The sequence below is a fragment of the Acomys minous genome (genome assembly GCF_964271855.1).
Source record: "Acomys minous genome assembly, chromosome: 13".
Classification (NCBI taxonomy): domain Eukaryota; kingdom Metazoa; phylum Chordata; class Mammalia; order Rodentia; family Muridae; genus Acomys; species Acomys minous.
The window spans coordinates 2257400-2278797 of NC_140495.1; the positions used below are offsets into that span (position 1 = coordinate 2257400).

Genomic DNA, 21398 nt, shown 5'->3' on the forward strand with positions numbered 1-21398 from the left:
ACAGACTCTGAATGGCAGCCATAAACAAAATACATGTGGCCTGTCCATTTTAGCTGCAAAGGACTGTGGGTTTGTCTGTTTTCTTTCTTTTTTCCCCCTGCTTCCTGGTACCCTGTTAAGTTAGGGCCAGCTCAGAAGTTGTGAGCAGGGTGTTTATTATGAGACAATTTACTTTGTAACTAAAGCTGGCTTTAATTCCTGATCCTCCAGCCTCTCTCCCTTCTTAGTGCTGGAATTAAAGCGTGCACTTCCCCACCCTTAAGATGGATTTCAGGGCTGGAGAGATGGCTCAGAGGTTAAGAGCACTGGCTGCTCTTCCGGAGGTCCTGAGTTCAATTCCCAGCAACCACATGGTGGCTCACAACCATCTATAGTGAGATCTGGTGCCCTCTTCTGGTGGGCAGGTGTACATGCAGGCAGAAATTTGTATAAATAAATCTTTTTTTTTTTAAAAGACGAACTTCAATAATGGGCATCTTTTATTGCTGCACAAACCCCCATGGTGTGGATAGTGTAGCTCTCCCCTCAATGGTGGACTTGTGGGTCCATGTAAGCACAAATATTCATTTCTTTGGGGCACACAAGTGTGATTACAGGGCTGCATGGTAAGTATACACTTCCGCCACACTGTGGCAGATTCTGGTTTTATTTCTGATTCCTCTGTAACCCTGGATACTGTTTTGTTGTTGCTAAGGTTGGTCATTCTAGGTTCTCTGCCTCTCCCTGCAGACTCTAGCCATCTCCATGGGAGCTGTGGCGTCTGCTGACGAGCACTGAGGAAAGGTGGCCATCCACACTGACCTCCAGCCGGGGGTGGGCATGCGCTTCATCTACTCAGGCCTCGGGCTTTCCCGTTAGCTGCTCATCCCTTTCAGTTAGGTGTGTCCACATACATTCCTATGTATTTCACTATAAATAATACCATTTAAATATTGGCCTCCGTGTGTGTGTATATTTTGTTTTTTCCAGACAGGGTGTCCCTGTGTAGCCTTGGCTGTCCTGGACTTGCTTTATAGACAGGGCTGGCCTTGAACTCACAGAGATGAGCCTGCCTCTGCCTCCCGAGTGCTGCGATTACAGGGGTGCCCTACCGTGCATGGTACGGTTATTACAGAGTACAACTGTGTTTTCTATGATGTAAACTTGTGAGCTGACCTCATTTATTCGTGAGTCTTCTGGAGTCTTCCCAGCAGTTAGCCATGTCAACTGTACTTCCTCTGTGCCACTGTGTGTGCTTTGGGGCACTTTAGGAGTAGCAATCAGACGTCCTTGCCTTGTTTCTGAAGACAGGAGCGAAGCATTCGGGCTTCACAGTCAAGGACCACGGTGCACAGGCTGCTCCTGGCTACTCCCGGCTTATGGAGAGGCAGAGTTCTGTAAAGGCCAGTACTTAGACGCGGATGGAGCAGACCCAGGAAGGATGCTACCATCTGTGTGCTACTATGCATGAGCTGCACAGTCAGGAATTCTCACGACCAGCATTAAATGCAGAGCCATGAGCATGAGAAATCCTGCAGACTACACATACACAAATATCTCCCCCAAAGAGCTACTTGCTTAATCTGAAGTATTATATTAACGTCAAGCCATGCTTAAAGTAACTTAGATCTCACTTCTGTTTGCTCCTTAACTGGTCATAATAAATCAGTGTCAACACTGGCTACCTCATCTCTGAGATATCTGTCTATAAATTAGTGTCAACACTGGCTACCTCATCTCTGAGATATCTGTCCATAAATTAGGAAACATATAAGAGTTTTCAGGTCAAGAAATGTAATAGCCCAGGAAGACTCTAAATCTCAAGAGATATTTTAAGAAGTCTCAGTGCCAAATTTAATTTTAACTTGGAACTTGAAACTTTTAGAGAAGTGGAGAAGCACTGAGCAACATCAGGGCTCTGCAGCTGTACAAGAGCTGAAAGCCGAGGCCCAGGACAGTCCTCACAGCTAGGAGTTTCTACAAGGAAGAAAACTTGAATAAGTGGTTTCCTAGAACTGTTTTGGGAAATAAAAACCATACCGAGAAATGCCCGTGCAGCCCCATTCTCCCATCGCTGGCAGCCGTGCGCCTCCTCCCCAGTGCAGCTCTCCCGTTCTTCCACAGGGGACCCCGCTGTGCATGGCCACACTGCAGTCTCCCCACAGTGCTCCTAGGCTGCAGTGATATCCGGGGCTTTCATGCACACCATCATTTTCTTCCCTCTCCAGTGAGGAGTCACCCTGACGCAGCTGTTCCAGAACAATCACTTCCCCTCCAGCCCTAGACCTGGCAGGAAGGGCTGTAGGTGGGACGGAAGGCAGGAGGAAGCAAACTCAGCTCTGAGGGCCTCCCATGGTGTTTGGTTCTGGTTTCCTAGAGAGTTACCCTGGAGCCAGGGGGGAACTGAACCAAGGGACGGTGCTGTGGCTTTTCTACCCTACCTACATGCAGACCCATGCTCCAGGTAGGAGAACAGACTGTGGGAGAGAGGTTGGCACCTAGAGGACAAGCTGGATCTGCCACACGCCAAGCCCAGAACCAGGACTCCCACCTAGGTCACAGCCTGCTCTTCTCTGTCCACTAGAAGTAGGGGCTACACCACCTTCCACAGCTAAGCTCTTGGAAAACCTCACGAAGACAACATCAACAAACAACTAACGCGCCACTGCACCCAGGAAAAATGAGAGCGGGAAGAACCAACTGAGAACCAACTGAGAAAAGAAAACCTGAGTAATTTAACAAAATGGAGAAAGAGGACAAGAGAACAACAAAACCAAAACCAACACAAAACGAGAATCAAGGTGGGCTGGAGAGATGGCTCAGTCAGTCAGAGCACTGGCTGCTCTTCCCGAGGACCTGCACCCACATGGCAACTCACAACTGCCTGTAACTCCAGTTCCTAGGGCTCTGACACCCTCACCCAGACATACCTGTAGGCATAACATCAGTGCACATAAAATGAGTAATTTTTACAAAAATCAAGTAAATTCAAATATTCCAGCAATAATACAGACTAAGTTCACCTTTTTAAAATGGACTCAGATTAGATACAAAAATGAAAGGTACATATTGCTGAAAGGAAACAAATCTCAGCACAAAGTACAGAGGAATAAGCAGAAATAAGTGTAGCCAAATAAGCATATACGTGAGCTGTTTTTCTACTAGCAAAGTGTATCTCACCACAGGAAACAAATGTGTAAGTCATAGCTTACACAGCTTAAAAGTAGCACACACCAAGCAAGAGCATCACGGGTCAGGCTGGGAGGCTGCTCCGTTCTTCTGGGAAGAGACAGGTACAACGGGATAGCTCACACGGTCATCAACTCCTCATGTACCCAAACCACAAACGCTTTAATCATACAGGGACCATGCAAGTCACCATTGTAAATATTATTATGATCAAGCCACTGAGAAAAAAGCCCAAAAATATTTCCCAAAGCAAACCCAATTAGGTATATTTGTTAGCATCGATGAACTAAAAACCAATAAGCTAAAAGGCAAAATTAAAATACCCTTTTAATTAAAAAAAGAACTCACTCTAAATAGCTTTAAAGTGCAGCATGAAACCAAACTGAAGGTCAAGATGGGCAAGAACAGCAACCACATGGTGAGGTGCTTGGGATGGGCAGAGCCTGTGGCAGAAGGGAGCACACACTAAAGAAATTCCCAAGACTCCATAAAAGAGAAACTCAGAGCCTAGAAAGTTATCAGGAAAAGAAACACTTACATAGCAACGAAAGACGAAGAGTGAAACCAAAGCGGGTTCCTGAAGAACAAAGGGCACAGGCAGGGCTCGGCCTGAGGGCGAGGAGCCCTGGACCATAAGGAAGGATGGCAGGGCTGGCTGACGCACATTCTGCTAAAACATCACTAATTCTGGCATAATGTCTTACTAACAGGAAAAAAACCTGTTAGTTTGTTTGTGGGAGCAATTTTGTATTTATCCCCATCACGTTACAAAGGGTCAGTTAAAATAAAAATTTAAAAAAAGAAAAGTAAAGAAAAGAAAAACAAAAACGGCTGGAGAAACGGCTCAGAGGTTAAGAGCACTGGCTGTTCTTCCTGAGTTCACTTCCCAGCAGGCACACGGAGGCCATGACAATCTATAATGAGATCTGGTGCCCTCTTCTGATGTGCAGGTGTACATGCAGCCCAAATACTGTATAAATAATAAATGAATTAAAAAAAAAAACAAATCAAATAACAAAGATAAAGAAGTAACATATGAACCCAAGCCACTGCCCATTTCACCAACAGAAAGTGACCACATCTGCCACTTGGTGACCATCTGCCACTTGGTGACCATCTGCCACTTGGTAGCCGTCTCCCACTTTGTTGTTTAACTTTTCTGAAGCTTCTTTAGGACAGAAGCTGGAGGAGGAGAGAACACGCCTGAGCATGCGTGTAGAAATGCCAGCACAACAGAAACACTAACCTTCCCGGGAATAATCTCCACATGTTCATTTTATGGCATATGCATTGCCCCTCAGCACATGCCGCTACACTGTACTTTAGACATAGAGAGAATTGGTATTGCATGTGCTCTTTACCAGTTTGCTTTCTGCCCTTATGTATACTTAAAGAAATCCATCACAATGACATATGTGCTACATTTTTACCAGCCTATAAAATTCAGTAAAGAATACTAAACAGTCTCTTCAACAGTGATATCATATTCCTTGAATGGGTTGGGATGTCACTTGGGCCAGGAGTGCACAAGTCTCTGGATATCACACACACACACACAAACACACACACACAAACACACACACACACACACAGAGAAGGGGGGGGGGAGGGAGAGGGAGAGGGAGAGGGAGAGACAGACAGACAGACACACAGACACACAGAGAGACAGAGAACTACCTGGTCACATGATATGTGTACATCTTTACCAGAGCATTGCCAAACTGTCCTCTAAATTATGCAACAGTTCCTGATTTTCACAATGTCCCGCTTGGTCTCACTTCAGGTGTGGAAAGCAGGCAGCCGTGTGACTGAAGCTCTCATCTGCCTCACCCTGTCCTACATATTTACATCCATGCCTAGCCTGTCAACCTGGCTCTATTTTCTGATTTAAACGTCTTCACTCTCTAAAAATCTCTGGGCCAAAGACCCCAACAAAAGGCTGCAGTGGAATCTGGTGGTCTCAGAAGGCAGGCCCACCCACCATCCCTTTTTTTCAGAACACAAGCATCTAACAAAGTCTGTCTCACCACGGTGTCTTACTATGACATCAGCAGCCTAATGTGATGGCGTGTTCTTGTCATCATGTATCTTCTGTGGCCTGCAATTCACATGGCAACATTCTTGTCTGTGGAGTCTGATGTCCTGTGCATGCACATCAGAGAACACGTCTCTGAGATTAAGGACAACATAAAGCTGACAGCACCTTCAGCTCAACAAATCCTTCTAAGACAAAACAACATCTTCTGACCTTCACAACTGGTTCAGTCCAAGGGGACAAAGCTGAACTAGCCTGAAGGGCACCACGCCCTCCCACCCAGACAGGAACGTGTGGACAAGCATGCAGACAAGCAGAGCTGGGGACGCCGAGGCCTGCTCGGTCAACATGCGCCACACACGGGCATGTGGCACAGGGCTTGCTGTTCTGACCTTTGCTTCTCCCATCTGCGCAGTAAAGAGCAGACAAAGTGTCTCCGGAAGCCTATCCATTTTACAGGCAAAGAAATGCGCAGAGCGGTCAGCTACTTAGTCAAGGTCACAGTTAGCGTGAGTAATTTCTGATTCTTCACACTGTGGGTAATATTCATGTTATCACTCCAATGTGGTGTGACAAGACTGTTAAAGGACATTTGCAGGAAGGGACAGCCAAGGCCACCGCTAGAAAACAACCTAAGAAGCCGGGAAGGAAATGAACTCAGACTTTAAGAACAAAGAGACAACGCGCGGCCTGAGAGGCCCCTTCAACTATACGCTAGCTACCTTTGTTTTTAAAATACTCTTAGACATTTGGAAACATCCTGCCTGCCGGCTTAGGAACGCACAGTATTCATGAGACCAAATTCTTAAGTAAGATACATATAATCAAAATCCTCTTTGAAATTACTTTCAGTTATGAACGGACTCCACCAACTAAGGGCAGCAGGCCACGCCCCGACCGCGGTCCTGGGTGGGTTACCTACCGACTGCAGGGGCGTCATACTCGTCCCCAAGCAGGATTTCCGGAGCAGAGTACGCAAGAGACCCACAGCTTGTAGTGAGCTTCTTCCCAGGCTGAAATTTGTTGCTGAAGCCAAAGTCTGTCAGCTTCACCAGACCTTGTTTTTCAAAAAAGACGACATTCTCTGGTTTCAAGTCCCTGTGGACCACATGGAGCTTATGGCAATAAGATATAGCATGAACTATCTGAGCAAAGTACTTCTTGGCCAGGTCTTCACTAAGACCGTCCTCGTGTTTCATTATGTAATCAAACATGTCTCCCCCATCTCCAAGTTCTAGAATGAGGTACAGCTTGGTCTGGGTGTCTATGACTTCATAGAGACGCACAATGTTGGGGTGCTGCACGAGCTTCATGCACCTCACTTCCTGGAAAAGATGTCCAGTGGCTAGTGTGTCCAGCTTTGTCTTGTCGATAACTTTCACTGCCACCTTTTCCCCTGTAAAGACATGTCTGGCAAGTTTAACCACTGCAAAGTGACCTCGACCCAAGGTTTTATCCAGATCATATAATCCAGCAATTTTTCCGTCATAGCCTCGCTTGAACCCTGCCATGCTGGTGTAACGAAGGGGGAAACACTTAAAGTGCTTGAAGTGGGTCTTCTCATTTGAGCAGATGTGCTGGAAATAAGACCTTCATTGTCAACACGGCAACGGGCATCTGTAAAACAACAGACAATCAACTGTGGGTTTTCTATTTATTTAATTATTTTGAGAGCTGTAAGTCAATTGAGATACAAAATGAGTCAGGGTCATTATTATAAACCTATTATTTACATACACAGAGTTTACAGTTCACAACATAAACTGAGAAGTTAAGTACGGTATTTCACAAAGTAGCAGCTCATTGGAAACAACGTTTTTTCTTGGGGCGTGGGGGGGGGGGGATGATGTGCTATGGAACTGAGAGACAAAGTCTGAGAAGCTATGCAGAACGACAAGTGTTTCCCAAAGTAAAAGTCATCAGTCTTCAAACACATGGTGAGGTCACAAGGAAGGGAGCAGGAAGCACACAGCAGAAACCAGCGAGCACTTCCTGTCGTCCGGAGACAGCCAGACCCCCTTAGACGCAGCTCCTCTTACCCACGTCTGTGCATCTTCAAGAGATGCGTGTGACCTCTGAGCGCCTGAAGGCTCCTGAGGACCATTGCTGTCATCGCCCCAAATCTAAGTCAGAAGGTGCCACAAAGAAGGCGGTCAGAAACATCTTGTACGTCTGAAGTGAAACATTTCCTGCCTCAGGACAGCAGGGATGACACAGCCTTGGGCACAGCAGGCTCTTGGTGACCTGGCTGGGAATCCCCTCTTCGTGCCACTCCGCCATGAGAGCTCTCTACCTCTCGCACACTGCCATGGCTGCTCACCTCCCCAGAGGACATAAGCACGCACTCTTACAGAGCATTCAAGTCTCAAAGAGTGTTTGGTTTTAGAAGCCAAATTTCTTATCATCCTTAAAATTTTCAACCTTTATAATATAAACTTTTAATATAGAAATACGTTCTTATAAAGGACTTTGACTCAGAAAAAACTAAAAACATAAAATTATACATGTTAAAATATCACTTTAAATCTCACAAACTGAAAAGACATTTTAGAAATGAGTACCAGAATCCAATGAAGAACTGAGAAGTATTAACTTCCCAGATAAGTTGTGACCTACTAATGCACACATGTGCACACATGCACCCCTTTGGTGAAGCCTTCTTGCATGTTCCCAGCTGTGCCCTATAAAAGCACACTGCCTATGCTGTTTAATGATGGAGGGGCACATACCTGTAACTGACTGAGGCACACCAGGGCAGTGTGGCACCCACTGAGACCCTGCCACGGGCGTTCATGGAGTGAGACTACTGTGTCACAGGCTCCTGAGGTCAGACTGCCTCATCTCAGAGCCAAAGAAACTGCGTCCAAGTGACAGGTGGTACCAGACCTACAGTACTGGGGAGGAAGCCCAAGGCTAGTATTTGGGAAGCTCCACCACTGAGCTACACTCTCAGCTCCACAGCCCACGCCTGGCAGATCTGACCACTCCAGTGACATCACACTGGGGACCTAATACAGTAAGAACCAAAATGCAGTTATGAAAAGATGCATTAAGTTTTGACTTTGCCATCACTCTACAACAGTAAAGTGGTCACTGGCGTGGTCACACTTCAGAAGCCACAGTGCGCTCGCACTCAGGACTGCCGTTCTGAATGCGCACTGCACCCCAGTCACACAGGGAAGGTGGCCTGGACCGCAGGGCTGGGATGAGGAGCTGGAGTCAACCTGGGCAGCTGCCGCCTGCCAACGCTCACACACCCTGCCTGCTGTTTCTCTACAAACTGACGTCAGAATCAAAACTGCATTAGTCCATCTCTAATAAGATCTTTAATTAATAAACCAGTATAGGAGCTTGAGAAACGGCTCAGTTAAAAGTCTAACTGCTCTTGTGGAGGTCCCAGGTTCCCTTTCCCAACCCAGTGTTAACTCCAGTCCCAGGGTATCTGCACCCTCTTCTGGACTTCAGTGGGCACCTGTACTCAGGAGCACAAACACAGACATAGAGGCAGATACACACAGACAGGCATACAGACACACACACACACACACACACACACACGCAAAATAACATCTTTTATTTATATATCCATGTATACAGTGCTCTGTCTGCATGTATGACTGCAGGCCAAAAGAAGGCATTAAATCCCCTTACAGATGGCTGTGAGCCACCATGTGGTTGCTGGGAATTGAACTCAGGACCTCAGGAAGAGCAGGAGCAATGCTCTTAACCTCTAAGTGTCTCTATGGCTTTTTAAAAAGAAACTAGTATGTAATAAAAGTGTTAGAAAAAGAGCTGACCTCTGTACTCCATATTATCCCGACTCACCTGAACTAATTTCAACAACCTGCATAAATAGGGAAATCTAAATTGCATCTGTATTTAGACAGCAAGAAACTAACTGGTATCTCTCAGGCAGAGACTGTTTGACCTCGGCTGACTCAGCATGCGCAGCTGCTCCTACCCGTCTACATGTATGGTGCATTTTTTTTTAAATTATTTTTTTTACAAATTCAACTTTCATCTTCAAAACAGACTTCTTGGGACTGTCTACCTCATTTTTTCATCTTTATTCTTTTCCTCTATATTTTTGTTTAGATTTCTGGAAAGTGGCAAATATATCAGATTAGATAAATGAATCTGAGGATTTTTAAAGGTAAACTTGGGGCTGAGAAAACCCAGGTTCAGTGCCCAGTTCCTATATTTTTAACCACAGCATGCAAAAGCTGAGGAGCACGGGGTGGGAGATGAGGGACAGACCGCAACAACAGGTGGACGGATCCCTGACCTCACAGCTTCAGGTTCAGAGAGAGACTGTCTCAAAAACTAAGGTGGAGACAGGGAAAGGGCTCAGGGGCAAAGGTCCTTGCGTGAGAACCTGGGCTAATTGTTTAGAACCCATGTGATAAAATAAAGAACAGCCTCCCAGAGACCATCCTTTGACCTTCACAAGAGACAGCTCTGTGTGTGTGTGTGTGTGTGTGTGTGTGTGTGTGTGTGTGTGTGTGTGTGTACAGAGAGAGAGAGTAATTAAATGAGTGTTTAAATTGGGGAGGAAGATCAGTTGGGCAATGATCAAGTAACACACTAATGGTGACCTTTGGCCTCCACACATGCATGCAGCAAACATGTGCATATCCACACACATGTGTATATGTGTTTGCTCTCTGGGGATCTCAGTGTCTCTGCCCTGCCAGTCACCATGCTAATGTTGAGTGGTGGCCGTGAGAGGTGCAGGTGAGTCTTACCTTACAAACTGCATGCCAAATCACGGCTCCACTATTTGTTAGCTGTTTCTTTCTCCTAAAGGGAAATACAGAAAATGATTTAAGTATATTCTATTGTTTCAACTTTGCTTCAAGTAAAACTATATTCCAGGACAGGACAAAGCTGAAAACCGCAACCCTGTCCTTGGTGAGCCCGCCTCCCCCTCCTCTTCCTCCCTCTGATAATTACCACTGCCCCTTTCCCTTTGCTCAGGCCAGCTCTCAGTCACTAAGGCCAGCACCGGCCCAGCCCGAACCACAGCGTTCAAGAAACAGCGGCAGTGAGTACCCAGAACACCTGCCACTTCGGAAGACCTTCTGGGCAGCAGGCCCTGACCTTGCACCTGCTGGCTCCCACTGTGCACCTACGAGGCAAAGCGAACCTCAATGTGACTAGGATCCTGCTCTGTCTGCCTCCAAGTCCACCCACCCCCAAGAGCCCTGGACAAGCTCACCAAGCTCCTACTACAGCAGCTGAGGAGAGCAATCCACATAGGACTTTCCTTCTAAGCGAGGCAGAAATGCACTGTGATGCCAGCAACAAGCAGCACACAAAATGAAACATGCTCACACACGCATGTACCTAGCTAGACCTAATGAAACATGCTCACACACGCATGTACCTAGCTAGACCTAATGAAACATGCTCACCCACACATGTACCTAGGCTAGACCTAATGAAACATGCTCACACACACATGTACCTAGGCTAGACCTAATGAAGCATGTTCACACACGCATGTACCTAGGCAACACCTAAATGAAACATGTTCACCCACACATGTACCTAGGCTAGACCTAATGAAACATGCTCACACACGCATGTACCTAGGCTAGACCTAATGAAACATGCTCACACACACATGTACCTAGGCTAGACCTAATGAAGCATGTTCACACACGCATGTACCTAGGCAACACCTAAATGAAACATGTTCACCCACACATGTACCTAGGCTAGACCTAATGAAACATGCTCACACACGCATGTACCTAGGCTAGACCTAATGAAACATGCTCACCCACACATGTACCTAGGCTAGACCTAATGAAACATGCTCACACACGCATGTACCTAGGCTAGACCTAATGAAACATGCTCACACACGCATGTACCTAGCTAGACCTAATGAAACATGCTCACACACACACATGTACCTAGGCTAGACCTAATGAAACATGCTCACCCACGCATGTACCTAGGCTAGACCTAATGAAACATGCTCACACACACACATGTACCTAGGCTAGACCTAATGAAACATGCTCACCCACGCATGTACCTAGCTAGACCTAATGAAACATGCTCACACACACACATGTACCTAGGCTAGACCTAATGAAACATGCTCACCCACGCATGTACCTAGGCTAGACCTAATGAAACATGCTCACCCACACATGTACCTAGGCTAGACCTAATGAAACATGCTCACCCATGCATGTACCTAGCTAGACCTAATGAAACATGCTCACACACACACATGTACCTAGGCTAGACCTAATGAAACATGCTCACCCACGCATGTACCTAGCTAGACCTAATGAAACATGCTCACCCACGCATGTACCTAGGCTAGACCTAATGAAACATGCTCACCCACGCATGTACCTAGGCTAGACCTAATGAAACATGCTCACACACACGTACCTAGGTTAGACCTAATGAAACATGCTCACCCACGCATGTACCTAGCTAGACCTAATGAAACATGCTCACCCACGCATGTACCTAGGCTAGACCTAATGAAACATGTTCAAACACGCATGTACCTAGGCTACACCTAAATGAAACATGCTCACACACACATGTACCTAGGCTAGACCTAATGAAACATGCTACCTAAGCCACCAGGGTTTGGAATCTGGAAACTGCTCTTGAGAAGCAAGGGCTGCAGGAGTTACGAGGATGCACTGATGCTCTCGCAGCTCAGGCAAGCAGAGCCGGCTGCGTGTGAGGTGTGGCTGGAGAGGAGGAAGGAAGTGTGGGTGGCCCTACACACTTTGCAAGCTGCTCACACAGCTGTAGAAGCAGCCTCAGCTAAACCTGCTGTCACTCTGGAAGCCACCGTTACTCTTGCTGAAACTCATTTGGAACTTTTTGTTGACATTATCAATGTTGCAGTGGGGCCTGTGCATCAAGCAAACATGTCTCCTGCAACTCTTCTCCCCCAGGAGAGGTGAACAAAGCTGTCACTGCACACAACTCTGAACTAACTCAGAGCTTGCTGAGAAATCAAACAAAACAGGCTGTGTGCAGAAATCAACCTACCCCTCAGCTTCTCAACATTTTGTTTAGAATATTCCCTCAAATGAGATGATCAGTATTTAAATACACAAAATCTCTCAAAAGTACTAACTACTAGGAAAACCCCAAAACAATAGGCCAGCACTTCTTCACACAACACAGACCAAAAGCTCCATTTCTGCAAGTGGACTAACACTGAATTTAAGCTTTCCAATAGAAACTAGCTGGTGTTTTCTTTCCTTTTTTCTTTTATTTATTTATTTTACAAATATCAAAAAATGAAAAATTATAATCTTTACTCATGGGAACAACCAGACGGAACAAGAGCCAGCTGAAGTCAGTGGTGCAGTCAACACTCGATGACTATTACAAAGTGATCTGCCTTTCTGCCAAAACCTTATCAACAAGGTGACTCAGGGACGGAGAAGACATACAAAGTCCTCCAGAAATACGAGAGACTTCAGACTCAAAACAGTGAGCACAGCCCTGCCACAGAGTTTCTACCATCTCTTTATCCAAAACAGGCAACATTCCAGCTTTCTAAACGCGCTTCCTCCTCCTGGGAGTAAGAATACAAATCAAACCCAAAAGCCAAACCAGCCAGTAGGCCGAGTTATGGAAGAGCCAGAGTCCACAACTGGGGGTGGTGCAGTTCAAAACTGCTGTGGGTTTACAGCTGCATCGGTCTGTACTCATTGGAAGGACTCGCTGTGGCATTAAAATTAAGAGGTAAGCTCCTAAAAGAAATGTCCAACAGGCAAAGTTAAACCTCCAAATCTAAGGACTTTGCAAAGGAAGCGATGCTACTAAGTACGTTCTAAGTGTTTGTGCTGGTGTTAATTAAAATACAATCATGTCATTTCCCCCTTCCCTTTCCTCCCCACAGCCTTTCCCATGACTCCCTTTACTCCCTCTCAAACTCAGGCCTCTTTTTGTTACTGATACATATGTGTGTGCATGCATGTGTGTGCGTGCGTGTGTGCGTGCGTGCATGCATGTAAGGCTGACCACTTGGCACTGGACAACCAATCGGGGTCTCATCCTTGAGAAGATGCGTTCTCCTGCTCACTCTCCCTGCACCCCTCAGTTGACTGCAGGTTTCTGCCCAGCGGTGCGGCCCACGAGACTTCAGAGACCATTACAGAAACCACTTTGCTCAAGCTGCAGAAAACAGCTGCTCTTGGGGTGCTCAGCCCCAAAGGACACAACTGCAACACAACTCCTGCAGTTAAGGCTCAGGAAACATCATGGAAGAGGGCAGAAAGACGATCAAGAAGACCAGGAAATGCACTAAGGAGATCATGTCTCCTAGAAACGACAGGGAAGCACCACTCTTAACTCCTCAACAGCATGGCTGCCTAAACAAGACCTGAGCAAAGAGGACACCGACTGACGACCGCCATCACGTCCTGTTTCCTTGCAAGCAGGCAACACTGACACACTCAGCAAGACAGCAGCGCCAGCTCAGAGGCCTGCTCCAGCCTCTCAAGGCAGCGTCTGTGTGCTCAGCGCAGACCGGGACTCAGCAGTGCTCTTCCTCTAAGTGTCTACGCGGATCACGTTGTAGCTGGAACACACAGAGGAGCCAGGCCAGTCCCAACAGTCCTGAGCAGATGGGCCACAGCACAGGCAACTTCAAACGCCTCAGCAGAGCCTGCCTTTGGCGGAGCTGCCACCACTTCCACCAGAAGGTGAGCACGGTGGAGGACCTGGCAGAGGTACTTACATAACAAATAATTACTTAAACAAAAGCTCATGAGTGGAAAACTTAAAACACTTGTTTAAACCTCCTCTCTTTTAAAGCCTGGGTAAACATTGTCAAATTCATTTTCCAACTATCCCTTCTCTCTCACTTGCGATGAAGATGACCACTAAAAAATGTTGGAACAGAAAAATACTCATCCACAAACTAAAAGCATTGGCTAATTCTGACTTAAAAGAGTCACTAAAAGTTCTTTACAGGGGTGGGACTGAATGTAACTTTCTGAGTAGCAATTTCAGTGCATGTGTCAAAAACCTTAACAAGATTACTGTCCCTGATTTATAGCCTTACCACAGGCTGGACAGCCCCAGCCCAGCCTGAAATGCTCCCACACCATCTGACCACAGGAGATAGTTTCACACCATGAAACAAATGTTCACAAGCAAATTTAAATATTGTGCAAAATTACCTAGAGGCTCTGGTAATGACTTTCAAATTTAGAGTTGGATCTCAGATATGAGACTTATGCAGACATTCTAAAAATCTATTAAAAAAAAAAAAAAGCAAACTCCAAAACATAGTTACGGTCCCAAGCAGTTCAGATGAGGAGCATCTACCTTGTTAAATGTGTCTAAACTAAAGATGAGAACAAACATTTTTACATTCAATAATGTTCAATAGTATTTTAATATGGCAACACTCAAAAGTAACACAGAAGTCCAAAAATAGAAATGAGTACTAAGCCAGTCCGCCCAGTGCTAACATCATGCTGTACAACACTCAGGAGGAGGAGTCTGGAGGCTACAGAGACAACTCAGTCAAATGTCTCTCACATAAGCATCACCAATGACCAAAATCCACATAAAAACCATGCACCCAGGGGTGGCTACACACACGTGCAGTCAATCCCAGCACCGGGGAGATAGAAACAAGGCGGCTACTGGGGCTTCCTGGCCAGCCAAGCCTAGTGTAAGTAGCACCCAAGGCTGCCCTCTAGCCTTCACAGGCATGCACACACATACATCCACACATACAAAATTCATTCACTAAGTCTCATAGCATGACATCCCATTTAAAAAAACAAAAAAACTATGCGCTTTGTTTGAATGTATATATTGTAAAAATCTAAAATGCTGTCATAAATCAGTAAGAATATATTTGCCTCCTTATGATTTCCTGTTCTCTTAGAATTTGTTAGTGAACGTATACTGCTTTTACAGCTCAAGAAAAAGATTACTAAAATTTTTATTTTCTATATATAATTATTTATTCAATGTACCTTTGCATTAGGAGATCCATGAAATAGGCCAACTTCATTGAAAGACATTGCCAAGGCCTATTGTGTGCTCTTGGGAAACAAGGCCCCAGGGAGCAGGGATGCAGCTCTTTTTGGGCTGGGGGCAAGAACTCCGAGTCACTTTTATTAAAAGCAACAGTTCGTGCCCTAGGCAGGACACCACACCACCTCTGTCTTTAGAACTAGCGCAGGAAACAGGATCTTCTAGAAAAGGCCATCAGCAGCTTTCAGATGTGTCACAAGGTAAGCAGGGGACCAAAGACAGGGACAGCCAGAGACCAAGGCTCCTGCGGAGGTACACAGCAGCACAGAGAATGCACTTGCGTGGCCACCTCAGGAAGGAGAAACACCTTTCTGACTCAAGTACAACTGGAGAAGACCTAAGTGAGCTCTGTGAGTTGAGGAGAAGGCAGCTGCTGAGAGATCCTAGTGGCTGGACCATTTACTTAGTAAGTTAGTCAAAGTGTCACTGACTAAAGTGTTGAAAAAGCCCAGGAAAGGCAACTCATCAAAAAGTCGATCCGAGGTCTCAGAAAAGAAATGGAGTTAGTAAGCAACAAAGACGAGACCATCAGAGATTTCAAGCTAATCTCAAAGGTTCACACACACTGATTTCTGCTGATGTGTCAGGTCTTCCGTCACCACCCAGACTCGACTCAGTAAAGACCGAAGTTAACAACGTTAAGGCAAAACCAGTGTCTTTATTGTCTTGTTTCAGATTTAAATGCTTCTTACTGTAACAAATTGCTCATATGAATTCCAGTTTGTTTGAAGGCGGCTTAAAAAAGATAAGCCAAGGGGCAAACAAGGTGGTTAGCAGGGCGCTGGCCACCAAGCCTGGCCATCTGAGCTCAACTGCCAGGCACCAGGGAAGGAAAGGGAACAAAGCAACTCCTACAAGCTGTACTCTGGCCTACACACATGCACAACATGAGCACACACGCGCTAGACACACAGACACACACACACACACACACGTAATTTAAATAATTAAAGAGGAACCAGAATTACTGGGCATCTATATACATAACAATGTGTTTTCGATTTGTTGTATGATTAAAATCCTCATGCTGGCCATTTAATGAGAAATAGGACAGCAGCGACCCACAAGTGAGTGAAGGGCTCCCTCTGCCTCCTTCCTGTGCATGGCGAGAGCTGCCTGGGATGGACTCCATGCCCACTGACCCCACCCAGGACTAGAAACTTTTCCTAAAATAATGCAGCACTTCCCGTGTACCCAGGCTTCACTGATTCCCAGAGAAACCAAAGCACTACAATTGACCTCTCTGGTCTCCTCCGTTTCTGTCACGTTGTGGAAGTGCTGGTCCCAGCAACCACTCAACAGACAGCACTCACAGAGCCAGCGAAGGCTCACCTGCTCAGCACCACTAACAAGTAAGTCTTGAGATGCTGAGAATCTGTGTTTAAATTAGGACCAGAACTTACGGACAAACAACGATGCAGAGGACAGACTGAGGCCACCACTGGTCACCTGGAAATGAAACAACCTGAAAGTAACAACTTGAAAGTAGCATCCCACAACGGCTTGCACACCATCTGTGGACAGCAAGACCTTCCAAACCAAGCAGGTCAAAAACAAACAAAACAAAACAAAAACAAAAAACAGGCAAATTCTAGTTATTTCTTCTAAGTTTTTATCCTTTTTCAAAGTGTAAATTTAATGCACTTTGTAAATCACATTTTTCCCATTTGTTTCATAAAAGCAGTTTCCTTCCTGAGGGAATTGACAAATATTCGTCATGTAAGGGAATAAATCAGTCCCTGAAACCAGACTAAACACTGTCATTCAAATTTCTCTAGCACTATAGTAGTCCTTATGCCAACAGAAAACTATATAGCCTGTAACTTTAAAACCCAGTCTCTCTGCTCTTACTCAGCATTGTAATCATCATTAAAGAGACGCACAATTGTACAATACAGCATGACAATCTATCCATAAACACACTAGCACATTGTCCTAGGTCCAAAATGAACTTTCATAGACAAGTCATACTGAAAATGTTTTTAGAAATCTAAACTATACTCTCTCCAACACAGAACCAGAGCCAGGCGGAGAACCAAGTTTCACAGATCACTCAAACTTTCCCCAGCTACGCAACTGTCCATGAAAGACAGTACAAAGGACACAGAAATGGAGCTGGCTGTGGGCTTAAGGCTCCATTTTTCAAAGTGTCCCCTGGTGAGCTGTTCCTTCCTGCTCTCTCCACAGGTTCACTTGAGCAAAGGCCAGAACTCACTTACTCAGCAACTACGCAGAAGCAAACGGCAGAGCAGTTAGGAACGGGACCCAGGGCCTGAGAAGCCATGCAGGCCCCTCACCAGCCTGCACGGCAGTCACGACGCTGGACAGTTGCATGGAGTAACACAGTCACCCTCCAGCTCTCCAGCCTGCGTCCACAGCTAACAAGGGCCACAGAGTTAGTCCCTAACCTGCTGTTACTCACTAGTGACCACAGCAACCTGCGCGCCCACACACACCTCCCCACCACACCAACGAGGAAGCTCTGTCTCACGCTGTTTACCATGTCTTGCAGGGACGGACATAAAAAAAGAGGTAGTCTTCCCTTAAATCTGACTTGGGGTTCACAGAAGGCATCTCAGAGAAATCTCTGCATGTGCTTGAGGTACAAATTGAAACCGTGATGTAGGAAAGAGGCTTTCCAGGAAAGACACCTGAGAGAGCCGACTGTGGTGGGGCAGTGTCACAAGGGGACACAGATGCAAGGGGCCTGGTACCAAGGTATCTTTCTCAGGTCTGCCAGCATTAAGTCATGCTTCACCTTGTAGCCTAGGAGTCACCATCCTGCTGCTTACGCCTGGCGCTGTCACCACCCCGCCCCATCACATGCCAGCGGCCCCGGGCCCCCCACCTCCTGTCAGTCACATGCCAGCGGCCCATACAGACTCACAGTACAACATCCTACGCCACTGCCACCATCACACGGGGTGTGGTCACTAGTCTGCACGCTCACTGCCTAAGTTAGTTCAGCTGTGGTACAGATCATGTCCGTGTTGTTCAGTTCTGAGGCCAGCTATAGTATCTGTACTATCATCTACCCAGAACACACTGGCGCATTCTATTAAATGAGCAAATGGAAGCAGACATGGGCTGCCTGAGGAAATTAGTCTAGCTGCAAAATGTGGATCTGACTGCAAGGGCAGACCTGAGCTGGGAGACGGCTAGCACAGCTGCTAGAAAAGTCTGCGGGTCATTATTACCAACGGCGTAAACTCAGGGTTCCAGAATCTGGGTGGTCAGGATGAAGTACAGGAGAGTCGCTATAGAGGCCGAATCCGAGAACACGGTGCCAGGGGCAAGGCAGAGAGACGCGAGGGACGGGGAGAGAGCTGGTGGTACCAACTGGGGACGGAAGGCAACGTCCAGACATGCTGACAGAGTGGAGGATTTCCTTCCAGAGCCAAGTAAAACACAGCCCAGCAGGACTAGAATGGTTATGTTTCCCATTAATAGGCTTACAAAAGTCACTTTAATTGATAAAGACACTTCTCAAGTGTACATATGTGTGTCAGGCACAACTCCCACCTGGGCATACAAAACCCAAAACAGTTAGCTTTCAAGAAGTTGCCTGAGAAAATAAGCACACATCAACAACTGAGAAGCCTCAGGCCGTGACCTGACCAGCTACCATATGCAGTCAGTGTTGCTGGAATGCTGACTTCATACCCAGCAGCAAATGAAGCAGGCAAATCTGCAAGTGAGAGGTGGACAGAAATGCACGGATGGACTCGCACTCTGCACCTGGAGACATGTATAGCATCATGTCCCTCGGACAGACCACGCCCTGTCACGGAGCCACCTCAGCAGCAGAAGGGGGTCTCCTCCTGAGAAAGGGACACAGAGCCGACTCACATGCAAGAGCCCAGCTGAGCACAGGCCGGACTCTGGAGGTGACAACAGAGAAATGAGTGTTCAGGGGAGACAGAACAGGGTTCTCTCCACCAATGGCAAGGAACGGTTACCTAAAGGGTCAAAGATCCCAATCCAACCAGACATGCAGAAAAGCTGGTGAGGAAATGATTCTGTGAAAATGGCGCAGGTCAGCTCTGGCCCGTCCCAAGTGAACCACACTTTCAGTGCTTGCTCCCAAGACCACCAGACCTCACGGGTTTGACAGTGGCTCTTCCCAAGCCACACAAAGAGTGAACACGACCCGAAGCTGATGCCAAACTCTCCTTCCTTTATGAGTGCTTTCTAGAACATGCAGCTATGTCTACCTCAGCTCCCCTCCACACACTTAGTCCGAGTTCTCTTACCCTGACCTCATCCTCCCACAACTCGCTGCCCGGAGCTCTAGGCTCTGAACTGGTTCAGCCTTGGCCGGCTGGGAGAAGCACCCCGGCTGGGAGAAGCACCCCGGCTGGGAGAAGCACCGTGGCTGGGAGAAGCACCGCGGCGGTCATGGCCTCCTGCTCTATGCAGTGCTCTCCTTACTTCACCTTGGTGTCCACAACAGCAGGAAGCTGGCTTCCGCTCTCTCCTGCGCTTCCCTAACCCTTGCGCCTCCCGAACAGATCAACACTGCAGGGATACATGATTAAGGTTAGATTTACCACCCCAAATCTGCTCAGCCTTTCCACCCAAGTAGATGTAGGGTTTCTGTCTGCACACCATGGGAAGTGCCTGCATCTGAACCAGGCCCACGAGATCTCATTCGCTATCAAAGTCAGGCTGGCCTCGAGCTCATGATCCTATCTCAGCGCCCCGAGTGCTGGGATCACACACGTGTGTGCTGTCACACTGGCTTCTGTTCTGGAGATGCCACACTCACTATGCAGCCTCAGCTGGACTCCAACTTTGGTCCTCCTTACCTCTGAATCTCAAGTACTGCTGTTACTAGGCGTTGAATTAGTTTTCTTACAAAACTGTTTCGGCTAAAAATTCTTATCTTGTGGCTGAGATGCTGTTACATTAGGCCTTCAGTATTGCTCACCTATGGGTTTAAGTCAGAAACCTCAGGCTGTGCAAAAAAATTCGTTTATCCCTTTTCATCCTGGACAGTGCAGTGAACCGATGCTCAGAAAGGTGCCGTGTGTCGTTTAGTGCCAGGGCTTAGAACCAGAGCCGCAAAGTATCCCCCAATAACCTGGCTCTACTTAGTGAGGGAAGCGTCCTCGCCAAGTGTGGGTGTGTCCAGTAAAAACAGCACAGGTGTCCTTCACTTTTAATTAAAGGACATTAAAAGGCTTCCTTTTAGGATGAAGTGACTAAGTCACATGACCACCATATAAAGACTAATATGCATATCTGTTCTATAAAAGTCAAAGTAAAAATTAGTACAACCTTTCAGTTCTCGGGTGTTCTAAACCAATGGTTCTCAACCTGTGAGTTGTAACCCCTTTGGTGTCCAACAACCCTTTCCCGGGGGTCACCCAAGACCATTGGAAAACATAGATATTTACACTGTGATTTGTAACAGCGGCAAAATTATGGTCATGACGTAGCAACGAAAATAGCTTTATGGTTAGGGGTCACCAGAACATGAGGACTATGCAGGTCACAGCATCTGGAAGGCACTATTGAGACTAATGTGCCACACCGCAATCACTCACAGAATCTACTCAGAGGAGCAGAAAGGGAGAAATTTTTGGCATACAGTAAAATTACTGGCTACACAACATTAAAAAAAAATGGCACTAAAGGTTTCTGATCAGAAAGCCTTGAAGCTGGGAAAATGAAGTCAGCGCTGGGCTCTTTTCCCCGGGTCCACTATGTGACCTTGAAAATGTCCTGTAATTCTGTCATCCCTAGGTCTGTAAAATGGGACAATTGTACACACAGATAGAAGAATGGCCATGTTATTGGTGTTTTTTTTTCCAAAGAAACTTGTCTTAATTAGTACGTTTTAATCACCACACATATAGAACATTCTTCTTTAAGAACCCAATTGAAAGAGAAATATTTAAGCAGACGTTGAAGACAGATTTCCTGAAGGGGACGGCTTTATAAATCTGAAGAGCACCGTTAACAAGATTAGAAATTAACAAATTGATTACATAATCCCTGACAACCTGGGCTTCCAACTACAGGGATTCGAACTGTGGCTAAGTTAAGGGCCGATCTGGGACAGGGTATCCCAGTCCCTACAAAGAGTCCAAACTGAGCCTTTTGGTGTTGGACAGGGACCTGGCGGACACTCAGCAGA

General features: G+C 46.5%; 2 protein-coding genes across 3 annotated transcripts in view; both read right to left on the reverse strand.

Annotated features, from left to right (window-relative positions):
- SNRK (SNF related kinase) overlaps positions 1 to 10003 on the reverse strand; it is a 34716-nt gene extending 24713 nt beyond the window's left edge. The window contains exons 1-2 of one of the 2 annotated variants that reach the window (XM_084754205.1): positions 9949 to 10003; positions 6126 to 6820 (exon numbers count right to left, since the gene is read on the reverse strand). In XM_084754205.1, coding sequence (XP_084610331.1) covers positions 6126 to 6714 — 589 coding nt within the window. In that variant the 5' untranslated portion in view covers positions 6715 to 6820; positions 9949 to 10003. Of the gene's footprint in view, positions 1 to 4845; positions 5559 to 6125; positions 6821 to 9948 lie in introns of those variants that run through there. The other variant, XM_084754206.1, reaches the window with a different exon arrangement.
- The window catches only part of GASK1A (golgi associated kinase 1A), a 401830-nt gene that overhangs the window by 207994 nt on the left and 172438 nt on the right, over positions 1 to 21398 (reverse strand). The window lies entirely within an intron of this gene.